The sequence below is a fragment of the Suricata suricatta genome, chromosome 17 (assembly GCF_006229205.1).
Source record: "Suricata suricatta isolate VVHF042 chromosome 17, meerkat_22Aug2017_6uvM2_HiC, whole genome shotgun sequence".
Lineage (NCBI taxonomy): Eukaryota > Metazoa > Chordata > Mammalia > Carnivora > Herpestidae > Suricata > Suricata suricatta.
The window spans coordinates 44,881,394-44,895,519 of record NC_043716.1 but is presented as its reverse complement, the minus strand read 5'-3'; the positions used below and the strand labels follow the sequence as shown (position 1 = coordinate 44,895,519).

Below are 14,126 nucleotides of genomic sequence, written 5' to 3'. Positions count from 1 at the left end.
TAACCTCCATTCTAACTCACACTGGATGCCTTTGTTTTGCACATTAATTTATAAGGGTCATAAAGGTATTAGTGTGCAAAGATTAATAACGGATATTAATTGTCTTTTTTGAATGTTTATTTTTGAGATGCTATGTGCGTGCAAGTGGTGGAGGGGCAGAGAGAGAGGGAGGGAAGGGGAGAGAGAGAGGAAATCCCAAGCAGGCTCCACACTGTCAGCGCAGGGCTCCATCCCACAACCGGGAGATCACGACCTGAGTCGGTATCAGGAAATCAGATACTTGACTGACTGAGCCACCTGGGCTCCCTTTAGTAACAGTCTGTCAAGGAGACCTTTAGTGGAGAGGAATTCCCAGATGTTTTATAAATTGTCTATTTAAGTATTCAGGATCTTAAAGCTTATAAATGGGGCTACGACTGACCTATGAAGCTCTTTATGAGCAACTTGAAATCATTGAAAAAATATTGCCCAGTTATTCTGAAATAACTAAAGAAGCATTGGATAAGGAGAGTATCGGTTCAGTTTTTGTCCTTTTGTTACCTGTGGGGTCCTGACACATCCTGTCACTGTTTTCTGTGATTCCTTGATTCTCTCACCTCTCTTCCTCACTTCTTCTCTCTTGCCGTCTGTGACTGATACTCAGTTTGGTTTTTGCACTCTTTTCCCTTCCTTCAGGCAGATCTTTCTGGAAGGAGTCATTTTATTTAAATAAGAAATAGGTATACCTTGCTGTAAGTCCTTGGGGTATTTGGGTTCAAGTGAAAAGAAAAGTTAGAAAATGCCTCTAAGGCCTAAGAAAATTCATCTAGACAATGGTTCTATATCGTGGGTTTGATTTTTTTTTTTCCTTCTAGAAAGTTGAAACTTCACAAAAGAAAAAGAGAGTAGAATAATGAACTCCCGTGTAATCTTCCTTCAACGTCAACAGTTATCAAGTTCCGTCACAGTTCTTTTACTTGTCACTGCCTTCTTTTCTCTAAGGGTTTTTTCCCTTGCATTTGAAGCAAATTCCAGAAATCCCGTTATTTTCCAGTACAGTCTGTACCCCTGGTGAGAGTGGACATTCCGTAACCGCCATGCTGTTATCCCGCCAACAAACTAACACTATTTAATGAGATTCTCAGTTCCTATTCCGGTTACCCCAGTGGTGTCAGAGACGCCATTTTACTGTTGGCACCAACCCAGGTCCAGACAATGCCAGACATTACATTTGGTTATTTCTCTTAAGTCTCTTTTATTCTGTGATAAATGCTGTGATTCCTTACCTGGGGGGGGCGGGGAGGGGCGGCAGAGGAAGTATGTAAACAACCTTTTATAATTAACTTCAGCGGATTTTGGGTATCTTTGATCTGTCCATGGAGTCTGGGTGAAAAATACTTAAGTATTTATCCGTCTAACATGATTCTTCAGCACAAAGTATGTTAGAAACACTGACAGAGAATTTGTAAAGTCATCGAACAGGTTGAAATAATCGTCATATGTGAAGACTTTTGAAACACAGCTAGGGGCGCCTGGGTGGCTCAGTCGGTTAAGTCTCCGGCTTCGGCTCAGGTCAGATCTCACGTTCGTGGGTTCGAGCCCCGCATCAGGCTCTGTGCTGACCGCTAGCTCAGAGCCTGGAGCCTGCTTCTGGTTCTGTGTCTCCTTCTCTCTCTGCCTCTCCCCCTCTCATGCTCTGTCTCTCTCTGTATCAAAAATAAATTAAAAAAAAAAACATTAAAAAAAAAGAAAAGAAACACATCTAAAATGCAGTCCTTCTTTGAATGCTTTAGGTTAGTCAAGCATATTAGGAGAGCGTATATTATCTTCGACTTTTGTGTTTTTTTTAATATAAAAGAGCAGTATAAGTTGATGGAAAATACATGGTAATTCCCACTAAACTAGATTTACTACAGTAAATTGCTGATATTCAGAGTACCTGGAATTGTTATATGCTCCATTCTTTTTCAGTCAAAAATTACATGGATGAAAATATGGATGAATCAGATAGAAGAAAAAGTCCACGGAGTCCGAAAAAAATAAAAACAGAGCCTGATTCTGCGAAAGATGAGGTGAAAGATTCAGATGCTACAAAAGGAGCAGACCAAAGTGAAATGGATGTTTCCAGGATTACTGAGAAGAAGGACCAAGGTAAGGAGAGTCCGGGACGGAGGGCGGCCGGGGGTGCAAGGTGGCACGGGCTCTAGTTCGCACAGCAGGCGAGGTGCTACCTTGTCTCTCTGATGACCACAGCTCTGCTGAAACAGAATTCATATTCTAGACGATCTGCCCGCTTAAAGTGTACGATTTGGTGGTTTTAATATTTCACTGAGTTGTTCAGCTATCACCACAGTGAATTTTAGAGCATTTTCATCACCCCAAAAAGAAGCCTCATATTCATTAGCAGTCGATCTCCAGTTGTCCCTAACTCCCCTCCCGAGCCTACTAGTCTGCTTTCTGTCTCTGGGTTTGCCTGTTTTGGACATTACGTTTAAATGGAATCATGTAATATGTGGTCCGTAGTGACTGGCTTCTTTGGGCGCAGTGTTTTCAAGGGTCATCCGTGTTGTAGCCTGTGTCAGCATTTTGTCATGCCTTTTATTTCTGATTAGTGTTCCATTTTGTGGATGGTGCCACATCTTGTTTATCCATTCATCAGTTGATGGACATTTGGGTTGTTTTTACTTCTTGGCTATTATGAATATTGATATGCGTGTTCGTGTACAGGTTCTTACATGGACATATGCTTTATCTCTCTTGTGGAGATGCCCAGTAGTGGAATGACTGGGTCACTAAGCTAACTCTGTGTCCAACCTTCTGAGGAACTTATATTACCTTTTGTGAAAAGCTATTTTTTAAAAACTAGATAAGATACTAGCCTTAAGATGTTTTATGACTAGAAACTATTTTATACAGAATCTTACATGAAGGTACTGGTATATGAGTAGCTGTCACAGGCTAAGTAGTTTTTCATTGTAACCTTCTATTTTCAGATACTAAGAATCAGAATAATTAAGTATTTACAATATGGGTGTCTTTTTACCTTTTATAAAGTTTAGCTGTGTCCATTGACCTACCTTAATTGTATATCAGGAGCTTTCAAATATATATTTATATTTAAATCCTTGAATGAAAATAAGAAACATCAGTAGTTTTTAAAAGAAAAATATTATGAACTCCACATTCGAGAGTAAAAGTTTCACTTACATAAATGTCTTTGTTTCACAGATATAAAAGAAGTTTTAGATTCTGACAATGATAAATCCTTTAAGGAAGAACCAATGGAAATAGATGATGATGTGAAAACAGAGTCCCATTTAGATTGTCAGGAAAGTTCTCAAGTAGATGTGGTCAATGTCAGTGAGGGTTTTCATCTAAGGACTAGTTATAAAAAGAAAATTAAATCATCCAAACTAGATGGACTTCTTGAAAGGAGAATTAAACAGTTTACACTGGAAGAAAAACAGCGCCTCGAAAAAATGAAGTTGGAGGGTGGAATTAAGGGTATAGGAAAGACCTCTGCAAGTTCTCTGAAAAGCCTTTCTGAGTCACCAGTAATAACAAAAGCAAAAGAAGGGTGTCAAAGTGACTGGCTTAAACAAGAACAAAGCCCTAATGCAAATAATGATAACTCTGAAGGTTTGATTCGGGGATGTCCACGGAGCGATTCCTCCATTCTTGGAATTGGTGATCCTGATCATACAACAAACAAACTTTATCCCAAAGATGAAATGTTAGATGACGTCTCCATCCAGAGCCCAGAGACAAACTGTCAGAAACAAAATTCTGTTGGAAATGACACAGATGAGAGTCTCTCTGAACCTACCAGTAAAGGCCAGGAACCTAGTAAGATTAAAACCGAAGGAAGTGATTTTCTCATTGATGACTCCAAACTAGCCAGTACAGATGAAATTGGTACTTTGATCTATAAGAACAAAAAGCCGCTCATACAGGAAGATAATGACACCGTTGTTTCTCCTTCCCAGAGCCCTTCACTTCCATCAGTACCTAAAAGTTCCGATGATAGAGATATCCCATCTCTGTCAAAAGCAATGGACTTTGAAGGAAAACTGGGATGTGACTCTGAATATAATAGCACTTTGGAAAATAGTTCTGATACTATGTCTATTCAAGACAGCAGTGAAGAAGATATGATTGTTCAGAATAGCAATGAAAGTATTTCTGAGCAGTTCATAACTCAAGAACAAGGTATTGAAGGCTTGGAACCATTGAAACGTGAGCTTGTTTCAGATAAGTCCACTGGGAACTGTGACAAGAGACCACAGAGTAAGGTAACCGAAGCAAATGGTAAAAAACCAGGTCAAGAGCAGAAATTAGAGGAGAGAGCCATTAATAAATGTATTGATCAAGTCCATCTAAAAAGTAGCACTGACAAAAAGAATAATGAAAATCGAGAGTCTGAAAAGAAAGGACAGAAAGCAAGTACCTTTCAAATAAATGGAAAGGATAATAAATCTAAAGTATATTTAAAAGGGGAATGCTTGAAAGACACCTCTGAGACTAAAGTAGTAAGTGGCGATGTTGAACCAAAGCTTAATAATATAAATAAAATAATGCCTGAAAATGATATTAAGCCTTTGAGCATTAAGGAATCTGCTGTAAAGCCATTCATGAATGGTGATGTCATCATGGAAGATTTTAACGAAAGAAACAACGTGGAAACAAAACCGTGTTTACTGAGATCTTCCGATGCCGAAGGCGGCTACCAAGATGGCCTCCCAACCCTGCCTTCAACCAAAGAGTCGGAGAGTGTACGCAGTGCCACACCTCCACCGTCTTGTCCAGAAAGCAGTTCAGCAAATCAGGTAGAAGATATGGAAATTGAAACTTCAGAAGTTAAGAAAGTTACTCCCTCACCTATTATTTCTGGAGAGGAATCTAACCTCAGTAATGATTTTGTTGATGAAAATGGTCTACCCACCAACAAAGACGAAAATGTGAACGGAGAGTCTAAGAGAAAAACAGTCATCACAGAGGTCACCACCATGACATCCACAGTGGCCACAGAATCAAAAACCGTAATCAAAGTAGCAAAAGGTGATAAGCAGACTGTGGTCTCTTCTACAGAAAATTGTGCCAAATCCACTGTCACGACCACCACTACCACAGTGACAAAGCTTTCCACACCCTCCACAGGCAGCAGTGTGGACATCATCTCTGTGAAGGAACAGAGCAAAACCGTGGTCACCACAACAGTGACAGACTCCCTGACGACTGCGGGAGGCACTCTGGTAACCTCTATGACCGTGAGCAAAGAATATTCCACAAGGGACAAAGTGAAACTTATGAAATTTTCAAGACCCAAGAAGACCCGTTCAGGTACTGCTCTGCCATCCTATAGAAAATTTATCACCAAGAGCAGCAAGAAGAGCATATTTGTTTTGCCCAATGATGACCTAAAAAAGTTGGCCAGAAAAGGAGGAATCCGAGAAGTCCCTTATTTTAATTACAATGCAAAACCTGCCTTGGATATATGGCCATATCCTTCTCCTAGACCAACCTTTGGTATCACTTGGAGGTATGTACTTTAAAATGTATTTGGGGAAGGGAGAGAGTCTTTAAAGCTGTATTTAGTAAGCATATCTCACTTTTTTTTTCTGTAAGAAAATGAGATATAATTGAGGTAAGCCAGGGAACCAGAAATTTAACGGGCCAAGGTAGTAATGGAAATAAGATACAGAGAATCTTGAATTTGGCCAGCTGGGAGGTACCAAAATTTACTTAGGGGAAAATGTTAAAAGACCGAAGAAAAATGTGGGAATTCTTTAAAATGAAATTCAGTTTTACTTTTCACAAGACAGAAGAAACATGTCAAACGTAGTTGTTCTTGTGGTCTATCTTTATAAGTTACTGCCATGTGTTTCCCTTGGGAATGAGAGAATTACAGAATTGAAAAATCAACTTTCTGGGATTTTGTATTTTATTTCTGTCAGGTAATTCATAAAAACACACGACATATGACAAAGGCGACCTGCCTGCACATCACGCGAGGTCCATCACGATGTGGAAATCTTCCTAATGTACTTTATTTTGCATGATAAACATTTGTTTTGTAGTTCTCTGTTATTTATGTGCGAAGAGGTAGTCTCCGAGAGCCCTTAGGACTGATTTTTTTTTAACCCAGAAATCGTCTTAATTTAAAATTTTCTGGGCATTAAGCTTTGGGGATGAGTCGTAAGTTCGTAGTGCTGGCAGTTGTAAGATCGTGTAGTTTTATATTGAAGAGGATCTTAAAACGTCTTACCTTTTATAGATGTGTAATAATTTGCCTCTGGCCACAGAGGGACAGAGTTAAGAACAGTGCCCAGTTTTCCTAAACCCCAGTCCAGTACTTTATCTGTGATGTCACGTTTTCACATATCTGTCCTTGCTTTGTCCTTTTTCATGTCCTTGTCTTTTTATCTTTTCACCCTCACTACTGGAAGGATGAAACAGAAACACTGAAAACATAAAAGTTCCGTGGGCCATGCTAAGGAGTCAGGAACCGTCTTGATTTCGGCGAGATTTTGATAGGAACCTAAAATTATTTCAGCAAGGGACCGAGCAGACTCCATTTCACATTAGGCTTCATTTCTGTGTGTCTACGGTTCCACTTTCTTTAAGTTAAAATCATACCTTTTCTTTGATTTCTTTTATATTAACAGCTGGCTAGTATGATAACATCAAAACCAAGTGTAAATGAGTACTCTTGATAAAGGAATTAACTTCTTAATATGACCAGTCGTATTTGGTTTGACCATGGTTTTTATAACTCATCTTTTGATTTGAATTAAAATATCATCACTCCATTACACATTCAATAGAGACAGCTGAAAAGTCCAATTTCTCTGCAGGGCCTGCAATGAAGGATTTGCAGAATCCTGCAGGGAATCAAGGAACTCTTCATTACAGTTCATGGATTTATAGGATTACTCTGCACTTTTCTGCTTTCTTCATTGAGAGCGGTCCCAAAATGTATCCTTGCCTGTCCTGCAGGTAACTTCTTTCCCACTGGAAAAGTTACTGTGTACAAATACTTTAATTACATGACCTGGCAGTTGTGCAGCCCGACCTTTCTGCTCTTTCCTTATTCAGGGGGACGGTAGGCTCACCTGGAAAGTATTTGCCTCTCAACCAGTTCCGATCACGTGTTGCCCAGGGCCCTTTTCTGCACGGCTGGGTTTCAGGAGCCTTGTGTTGTTATGTTTGAATATGCACTGTGGGCACCACTGGTATCTGTTTAGTTAACTTCTCATTTTTTAATGGAAGGAAAGACCTTCCTGTACATTTTAAACAGATATGGCCATCAAATATATGCTAACGTCTTGATTTGTTGAAGTTGAGAGAAACATAATCCCTTTTATCTATCTAACAGAGGCATGGGTAAATATGTAAAATATTCTTGACTTTAGAATGCATTTTTAAAAAGTGTATTGCTGTAAGAACGATGCATGTGAAATGCATTTTTATACTCACACTTGAATAAATTATGTCTGATGCTTAGCATAGAAGCTAAGAATGTCAGAGGTGCATGTTTGGTCTTTATTAATTTAGTGGGAAGGCTGAGGAGTAGTGAAAAGTGAAACTTGTCTCGTCAACTCATTAGGCCTCTTTTTCCTTCCACGCTGTCCATTCCCTTCCTTCCTTTTTTTCTGGGCCTTGATTCTGTGTTTCATGATCACTTTGAACCAGTAGCTGTCTCCCCAGTGCTGCCCCAGCGATCCTCCTAAAGGGCAGACCTACCCTGTGACTGTGCTGACTGAGCTGAGCAAGCCTTCCGCTGCGGGGCTGGGAGGGGAGGGCCCTGGTTCGCCTTCATGCCCCGTCCTACCCTGCGGAAGTTTCTGAGGCCTTAATACAGATGGCCTCGAATGCGCTTCTTTTATCCTTCCATTGGGTGCAGCACATTCTGGCTCTGCCTTCCTCTCTCATGCCAGCCTCATCTCTTGCCGCCCTGCCACCCCCCTGCCCTCCAGTCCTATCACGCCAGATGTGGTTCCTGGGAAGAAGTGTGTGCTGTTGCACACTTGCCTCCTGAGCATATGTGCAGCCAACCCCACGTCCTTGTCCTTTGAGACTCCAGCAAAGCTCTGATCCCCGTCCCCGAGCCCAGTCAGGTGCCCCTCCTGCCTCTCCTCTGTCACAGCTCTGAGGATGCAGGAGTGATCATAATCCATGTCCCTGTCTCCAGCTCCTTTCAGTTAGTCTAACGTACATAGAAAGCATGCAAGTGTTCTTTCAATGGATACATGAATGAATAGGCTTCTGGTGTGGCCCCCACCTGGCCATCTTTCTGTTATAAACTAGCGATGCCCTGAAGTTGCTGTTTGACTGTAGAGAGTGGATCTGAGGAAAGAGGAGAGAATGAGGAACATTTCTCTTTCCAAACGCATCTCCATTCGGTGTCCAAAGTTCCCTAGGCATTTCTGCAGGGTGTGGTCCGAAAGTGACATGTACTTCCCCCCTCCCAGGCACCCCTCCCCTGGTTATTGGTCTCCCTCCCATTCAAGCCCTGTTCTGTCCAGGTCAGGGGATTCACAGGGGGGGCAGCACAGCAGTGGAAGTACTGGTGTCACAGGGGGAGGAGGGACTCTAAGAAGCTGCGGCAGCTTTTTGGCTGGAGCATTCCCTTTCTCACATTGTTCGTTTACCCAGCTCCATGTTTAGAATAGAAAGCATCACCTCTTGCATACAAATTGTCTGTGCTTTACCTTATTCTCCCTCTGTTACAGGAGGAAACTATTTTAGTTTTATAGGTTTTCTGTACAGCATAGTCAGCCAGTATATTTATTTAAGCATGTGGCTGTGTCAACAGAGTATTCAATTACTCAAAGACCACTAACAGAGAATTGAGACCCGAGGGCTTTTTAAAAATATTTTATGGTCAGTTCCATTTGGGGATAAAATATTCATTGCTGTTGTAAATTTGTTTTGAAACGTATCTTTAACATTATTTTTTAAAAGAATATCTAAAATGATCAGTAACTTTGCACACAATGCTTAGTGAAAACCTGAACACCAGTTACTGTCTCCTGATCAATAACCAATGTGATATGGTCCCTGTTTATTCACTGTGTTGTAGAATTCTGAAACTACTAAAGTGGCTAAGGTGTTAGTAGTGTTAGCAAGTATTCATCACCCAGTATTTCAGATTTTGCAGAACCACCGTTTGGATACACAATTTCTGTTCATTTGGAAAGGTCTCCTTGGATTTGTGGGAGATCTTTTTGTTTGGCGTTTTGTTCCAGCTTGTTTCAGTACAAATCCGTCAGTCAGGGTTTTATTCTGCAAAACTCTCACCACAGTTAGTAACACAGTCGTGTCTCTGTATTTTGTTCTCCTTTGTAATTTTTCTAACACATATTTTGGAATTAAGCTAAATGTTATAAAATCTTCATAAATTCTTGCCATATCAGTCTTACACTGAAACATGCTCATTTTTACAAACTTATATGGCATTTGAAGTGACATACAGACCCCTTTTAAGTTGTTAGATGCAGGTTATGCCCAGGAACACAAAAGTTATTTTATTAAGGGACATAGAATAGCCAGAGTGCTTACAAAATTGTGTTATAATTATTAACAATGAGGATAAGAAGTAGTCCTTCAGTTTAATAATAGAATGTGTATGTGTGTGTGTGTGCACAATACATATGTAGTTTTTCTTGGGTTTTTCTTCCAGGTATAGACTTCAGACTGTGAAGTCCTTAGCTGGAGTGAGCCTTATGTTGCGGTTACTGTGGGCAAGCCTGAGGTGGGACGACATGGCGGCCAAGGCTCCTCCTGGAGGAGGGACCACGCGGACAGGTAAGCGCTTGTCGTTTTCCAGTCTAAGTTGAAAAGAGTAAATCACTTGACAGCTCAGTTAATTTTAAGCATTTTTGTTATTTATTAAAATACAATGCTTGTGAGGTGTCTGGGTAGTTCCGTTGGTCAAGCGTCCAACTCTTGATTTTGGCTCAGGTCATGGTCTCACAGTTCTTGGGTTCGAGCCCTCATCGGGCTGAGCTGACACTGTGACGTCTGCCTGGGATTCTCTTTCTCTCTCCCCCTCTCTCTCTCTCTCTCTCTCTCTGCCCCTCTGCCCCTCCCTAGCACACACACATGTGTGCTCCACCCCCAACAAAAATAAATAAGCATTAAAATATATATATATGTGTGTATATAAATATAATGCCTGTGTTTTTAAAATACAGCTTTGCTAAAGTTTGGCAGCACATGCCGTATGTAAGATACTGGGGGCTGGGAAAGGGGGGTGAAATTATAAGGTGAGTCACTTACATATGAATCAGGGTAAGTTTTTAAAAGATCTTATTATTATAGAGAATAAATCAGTTAAACTGGGACAGCTAGAACCCTATGCTTGCTGCTTCTCTCTTCTCTTATTTATTTTGACTGTTTTGCTACCAGAAACTAAGCTGCCCCTAAACAGCATTTTGCTCCGCTTAGAGATTTTCGGTGAGGAAGAAACTCCATATTATTGTAGCCCGGCAGCGGTCCTGAAGTCGTTAAGGAATCACATGTTTTCACAAATTTATTCCACGTGTGTCTCCTTTCTAAAGCACCAGGTCTTGTACTTCTCTAGTCCCTGACTATTTTAGGTGGTTATTAATACTATGTGAATTCAATCACCATAGAAACATCTGAAACTGAAATCACAACAACAGAGATAATTAAGAGGCGAGATGTTGGTCCTTATGGCATTCGATCCGAATATTGTATCCGGAAAATCATTTGCCCCATTGGTGTTCCAGAAGCACCAAAAGGTAAGGAATAGAAAGAATACTGTTTTTTGTTATTGACCTGTTGGCCACATCTTTTATGAATTAAAATTGGATTAAAATTTTTTCTTTATCTCTTCATTCAACGTTTAAAAAAGGTCTTTCGTTATAATCTATTATATTTTTTAAAATGATATTTAATGAACATAACACGATTCCACTAGACACACATCGATACCTATAGGCATTGTGCCAAACACAGGGAGGGTACAGAGAGCTGTAATAATACTTCTTATAATCAACGTGTGGGACAGCAACCGACACCAGACCATCAGCTCCAAGAGGGCGGCCCCCAAGTCCTTCTGGTTTGTGCGGCCCCAGGACCTGCTGCAGAATCAGGCCCAGGAATGGTCACTGCACATTGTTGACTCGGTTAAAGCTGTTTTGAAGTACTTCAGTCTTCGGGAAAGAAATGATCTAAGAGGTACACAGAGTGATTCAGGAAACATTTCCGGAGCACCTGCGTGATGGGCACTGGACAGCACATACATGGAAGGATCGGATTCGGCCCCTGTTCTCACGGAATCTAAGAAGACGTTATAGTGTTATTGTAATACTGTGTAACATGAGCATCGCAACTGTTACAAGAAAGAGTTCAGTCAGGTGACCAGATTCCAGACCTATAAACAGATTAAAATCAATGTTATTTTATATATCCAATAAAACCATTTAGGGAAAAAGACAAGGCTGTCCTTAGATAGAAACATACTGTTTAATAGAAGTTAATTGTCCCAAGATGTATAAATTTAAATTTTGAAGTTTGATTGAATTTAAAGGTTCGTCCTGGAGAATAAGAGTAGATTTTTTGAGAAGAACTTCATTGGGGCACCTGTCCCAGTAGAGTGACGAAATAAATAGGAGTGTGGTGAGGGCAGCGTCGTCCTGGAATGGCAGCAGACCGCTCCGTCGATGGGCAGAGAGACAGATGCATGAGGCCATTTCTGACCCCAGAGCCTTCAGTTCAAACCACTGCAGTCTCCTTGAGTCACTCTTCTCTGCCTCTGCTCTCTTTGGATAATTTAGGTCCTTCTGCTATTTCCGTTTTCTTCAGCTGCTTCCCTGCTTGCTGAACGAATGGGAAGGCTCAGTGCTTGCCTCTCCCTGCTTTTTATTTTTAAAATCTTACCTTAGGAGATTCTACCTGTACCTAATAGTTTCCGGTCCCTTCTTTACATGGGCAACTTTCAGTCCCCCTTCTCAGTGCTGAGATGGGGAAATAACACATTGCCAGAGTCGTACATGACGAGGACACTCAGCCCAGCTGTATGCGAGGAACACAGTAGGCTTCTTGAAGGACGTTGTATCCATGGAGGGATCTGAGGGATGAACGGGCGTTAGTCATGTGACGGGGAGCGAGGCCAGGAGTGGTGTTGCGGGCGGATGCAACAGGCTCAGAGGCCTTTTGTGTTGGAGCCAGCAAACCTGGCCCATGAGCCTTGACCCATCTCCTGCCGTTGTTAATAAAGTGGGATTGCACCACAGCCACGTGTACTCACGTACGTACGGTGTCTGGCTCGTTCCCTGATACAGAGGCACAGTTGAATAGTTGTTACAGAGACCATCTGGCCTGCACAGTGTAAAGTGTTTACCATCTGGCTCTTTAAGAAAAAGTTAGCCAACTCTTGCTTTTCATGATATAAGAGGAGATGTCAGAAGTGCCGCAATTTTAGAAGCTATATTGCTTAAAATACTCTGATTTCTTTTCCAAAGAAACACCTACACCTCAGAGGAAAGGCCTCCGATCAAGTGCACTGCGGCCAAAGAGACCAGAAACGCCCAAGCAAACTGGCCCCGTTATTATCGAAACTTGGGTAGCGGAGGAAGAGTTGGAATTATGGGAGATCAGGGCATTTGCTGAAAGGTAATTGGTCAGATATTTGAAGCTTTTATCGCTTCAGAATTGAAGAACTACCACCTTAAAAGTTTACTCAGTATGTCCTAGTTCATTTTACTTTTTGCCTTTTGATTTTAAGTGCTAGCTGTGTATCATTTATTAAAGTCCTATTTCTGATTTCAATGTGTTGTATCCATTTGTCAGTTTCTAATTATCTTTTAGTGTTCATTTTTAAATCAAAATAATTTCATATCTTTTATAACATGAAAGTCAACGAGATTTCACTTAATATTTGATGCCAGATGTCTAATAGTGTAGTTTCTAATAAGATTTCTCCTTCGTTTCCTACAGAGTGGAGAAAGAGAAGGCACAAGCAGTGGAGCAACAGGCTAAGGTTAGTGAGCAGAAGAAGGCAGAGGACTTCAAGGCCCAAATGGAGGCTCACCTCACACAGCAGCGCTTGGCTGCCCGGCAGGTGGGGGAGCTGGAACTAGTGCCCCCTGGCGGCGAGCTGACCTTTCTAGCCAGATCCATGCGTGCCAAAAACACATTGATGATATGTTCGCGTGCTCTTACTTATTATCTGAAAGTCCATGGGTAATTTTGTGTTGTTACTAAAGTATAGTTGACACACATGTTACATTAGTTTGAGGAGTTTGTGGCTAATTTTCAAAGATAATGTTTTCCTGCAAAGTTCCAATCTGTAAAATCTCTATAGTCTGTGAAAAAAGCAAATTGTACTAAAATTCTATAAGAGTTTGGTGTGCTTAAGGATCATAAAGCTACTGATGGCTTTGTTGCATTTCTGCACTATAAATAATGTATTATATATGTGCCTCAGTATTAGGGACCCCCATTAAAGATGATTATGCCTTTTTCCTTTTGAGAAAATACTACCAAGACTTTTCAGCCGATTTAAACATATAAACTTTTAGGATATAGATGAACTGGATTGTCTATTTACAGTGTCATTAACTTAGTTACACTGAAGTATTTAAAAATTATATATCAACCAAAGTATTCATTTCCTCTCACATTTTATAAAATGTTTTCCAAAAAAAATTTTTTTAAGTAGGTCCCGCACCCAGCATGGAGCCCAGCGCAGGGCTTGAGCTCATAACCCTGAGATCAAGACCTGAGCTGACATCAAGAGTCGGATGCTCAACCGACTGAGCCACCCCAGAAATTCTTTTCAATTTTCGTGCGTCTTTTCCGCTGGTTTACTGCAGGCCGTTGTCTTCACTTGCCTCAGGGTTTGAGATCACAGCACTTTGGGATTTTGTCATGTCTGTCTATTCATGGAAAAACTAGTTGTTTTTTATTTTAAGGATGTATTTTGTCGTCCCTACAGTGAAACCAAATGTTTATTTTTAAAATTTTATTTAAAATACTTATTTACAAATATAATCCACATTTCCAGTTTTGAAGGCACAGCCTCAGTACCCTCGGGGAATAACTACCTAATATGTGTTCGGTTTCCTTGTCTCCTTTTTTTTTTTTTTTTTTAACTGATTGAATCAGATGACATCTCT

The 14,126-nt window shown here is 40.7% G+C and overlaps 1 protein-coding gene across 9 annotated transcripts in view; it reads left to right on the top strand.

Moving 5' to 3' along the window:
- BPTF (bromodomain PHD finger transcription factor) overlaps positions 1–14,126 on the top strand; it is a 151,176-nt gene that overhangs the window by 93,088 nt on the left and 43,962 nt on the right. For 8 of the 9 annotated variants that reach the window (XM_029929151.1, XM_029929152.1, XM_029929153.1 and 5 more), the window contains 6 exons: positions 1,951–2,130; positions 3,208–5,518; positions 9,662–9,786; positions 10,617–10,745; positions 12,471–12,621; positions 12,946–12,988. In XM_029929151.1, the coding sequence (XP_029785011.1) occupies positions 1,951–2,130; positions 3,208–5,518; positions 9,662–9,786; positions 10,617–10,745; positions 12,471–12,621; positions 12,946–12,988 (2,939 nt within the window). Of the gene's footprint in view, positions 1–1,950; positions 2,131–3,207; positions 5,519–9,661; positions 9,787–10,616; positions 10,746–12,470; positions 12,622–12,945; positions 13,070–14,126 lie in introns of all 9 variants that reach the window. The other variant, XM_029929144.1, reaches the window with a different exon arrangement.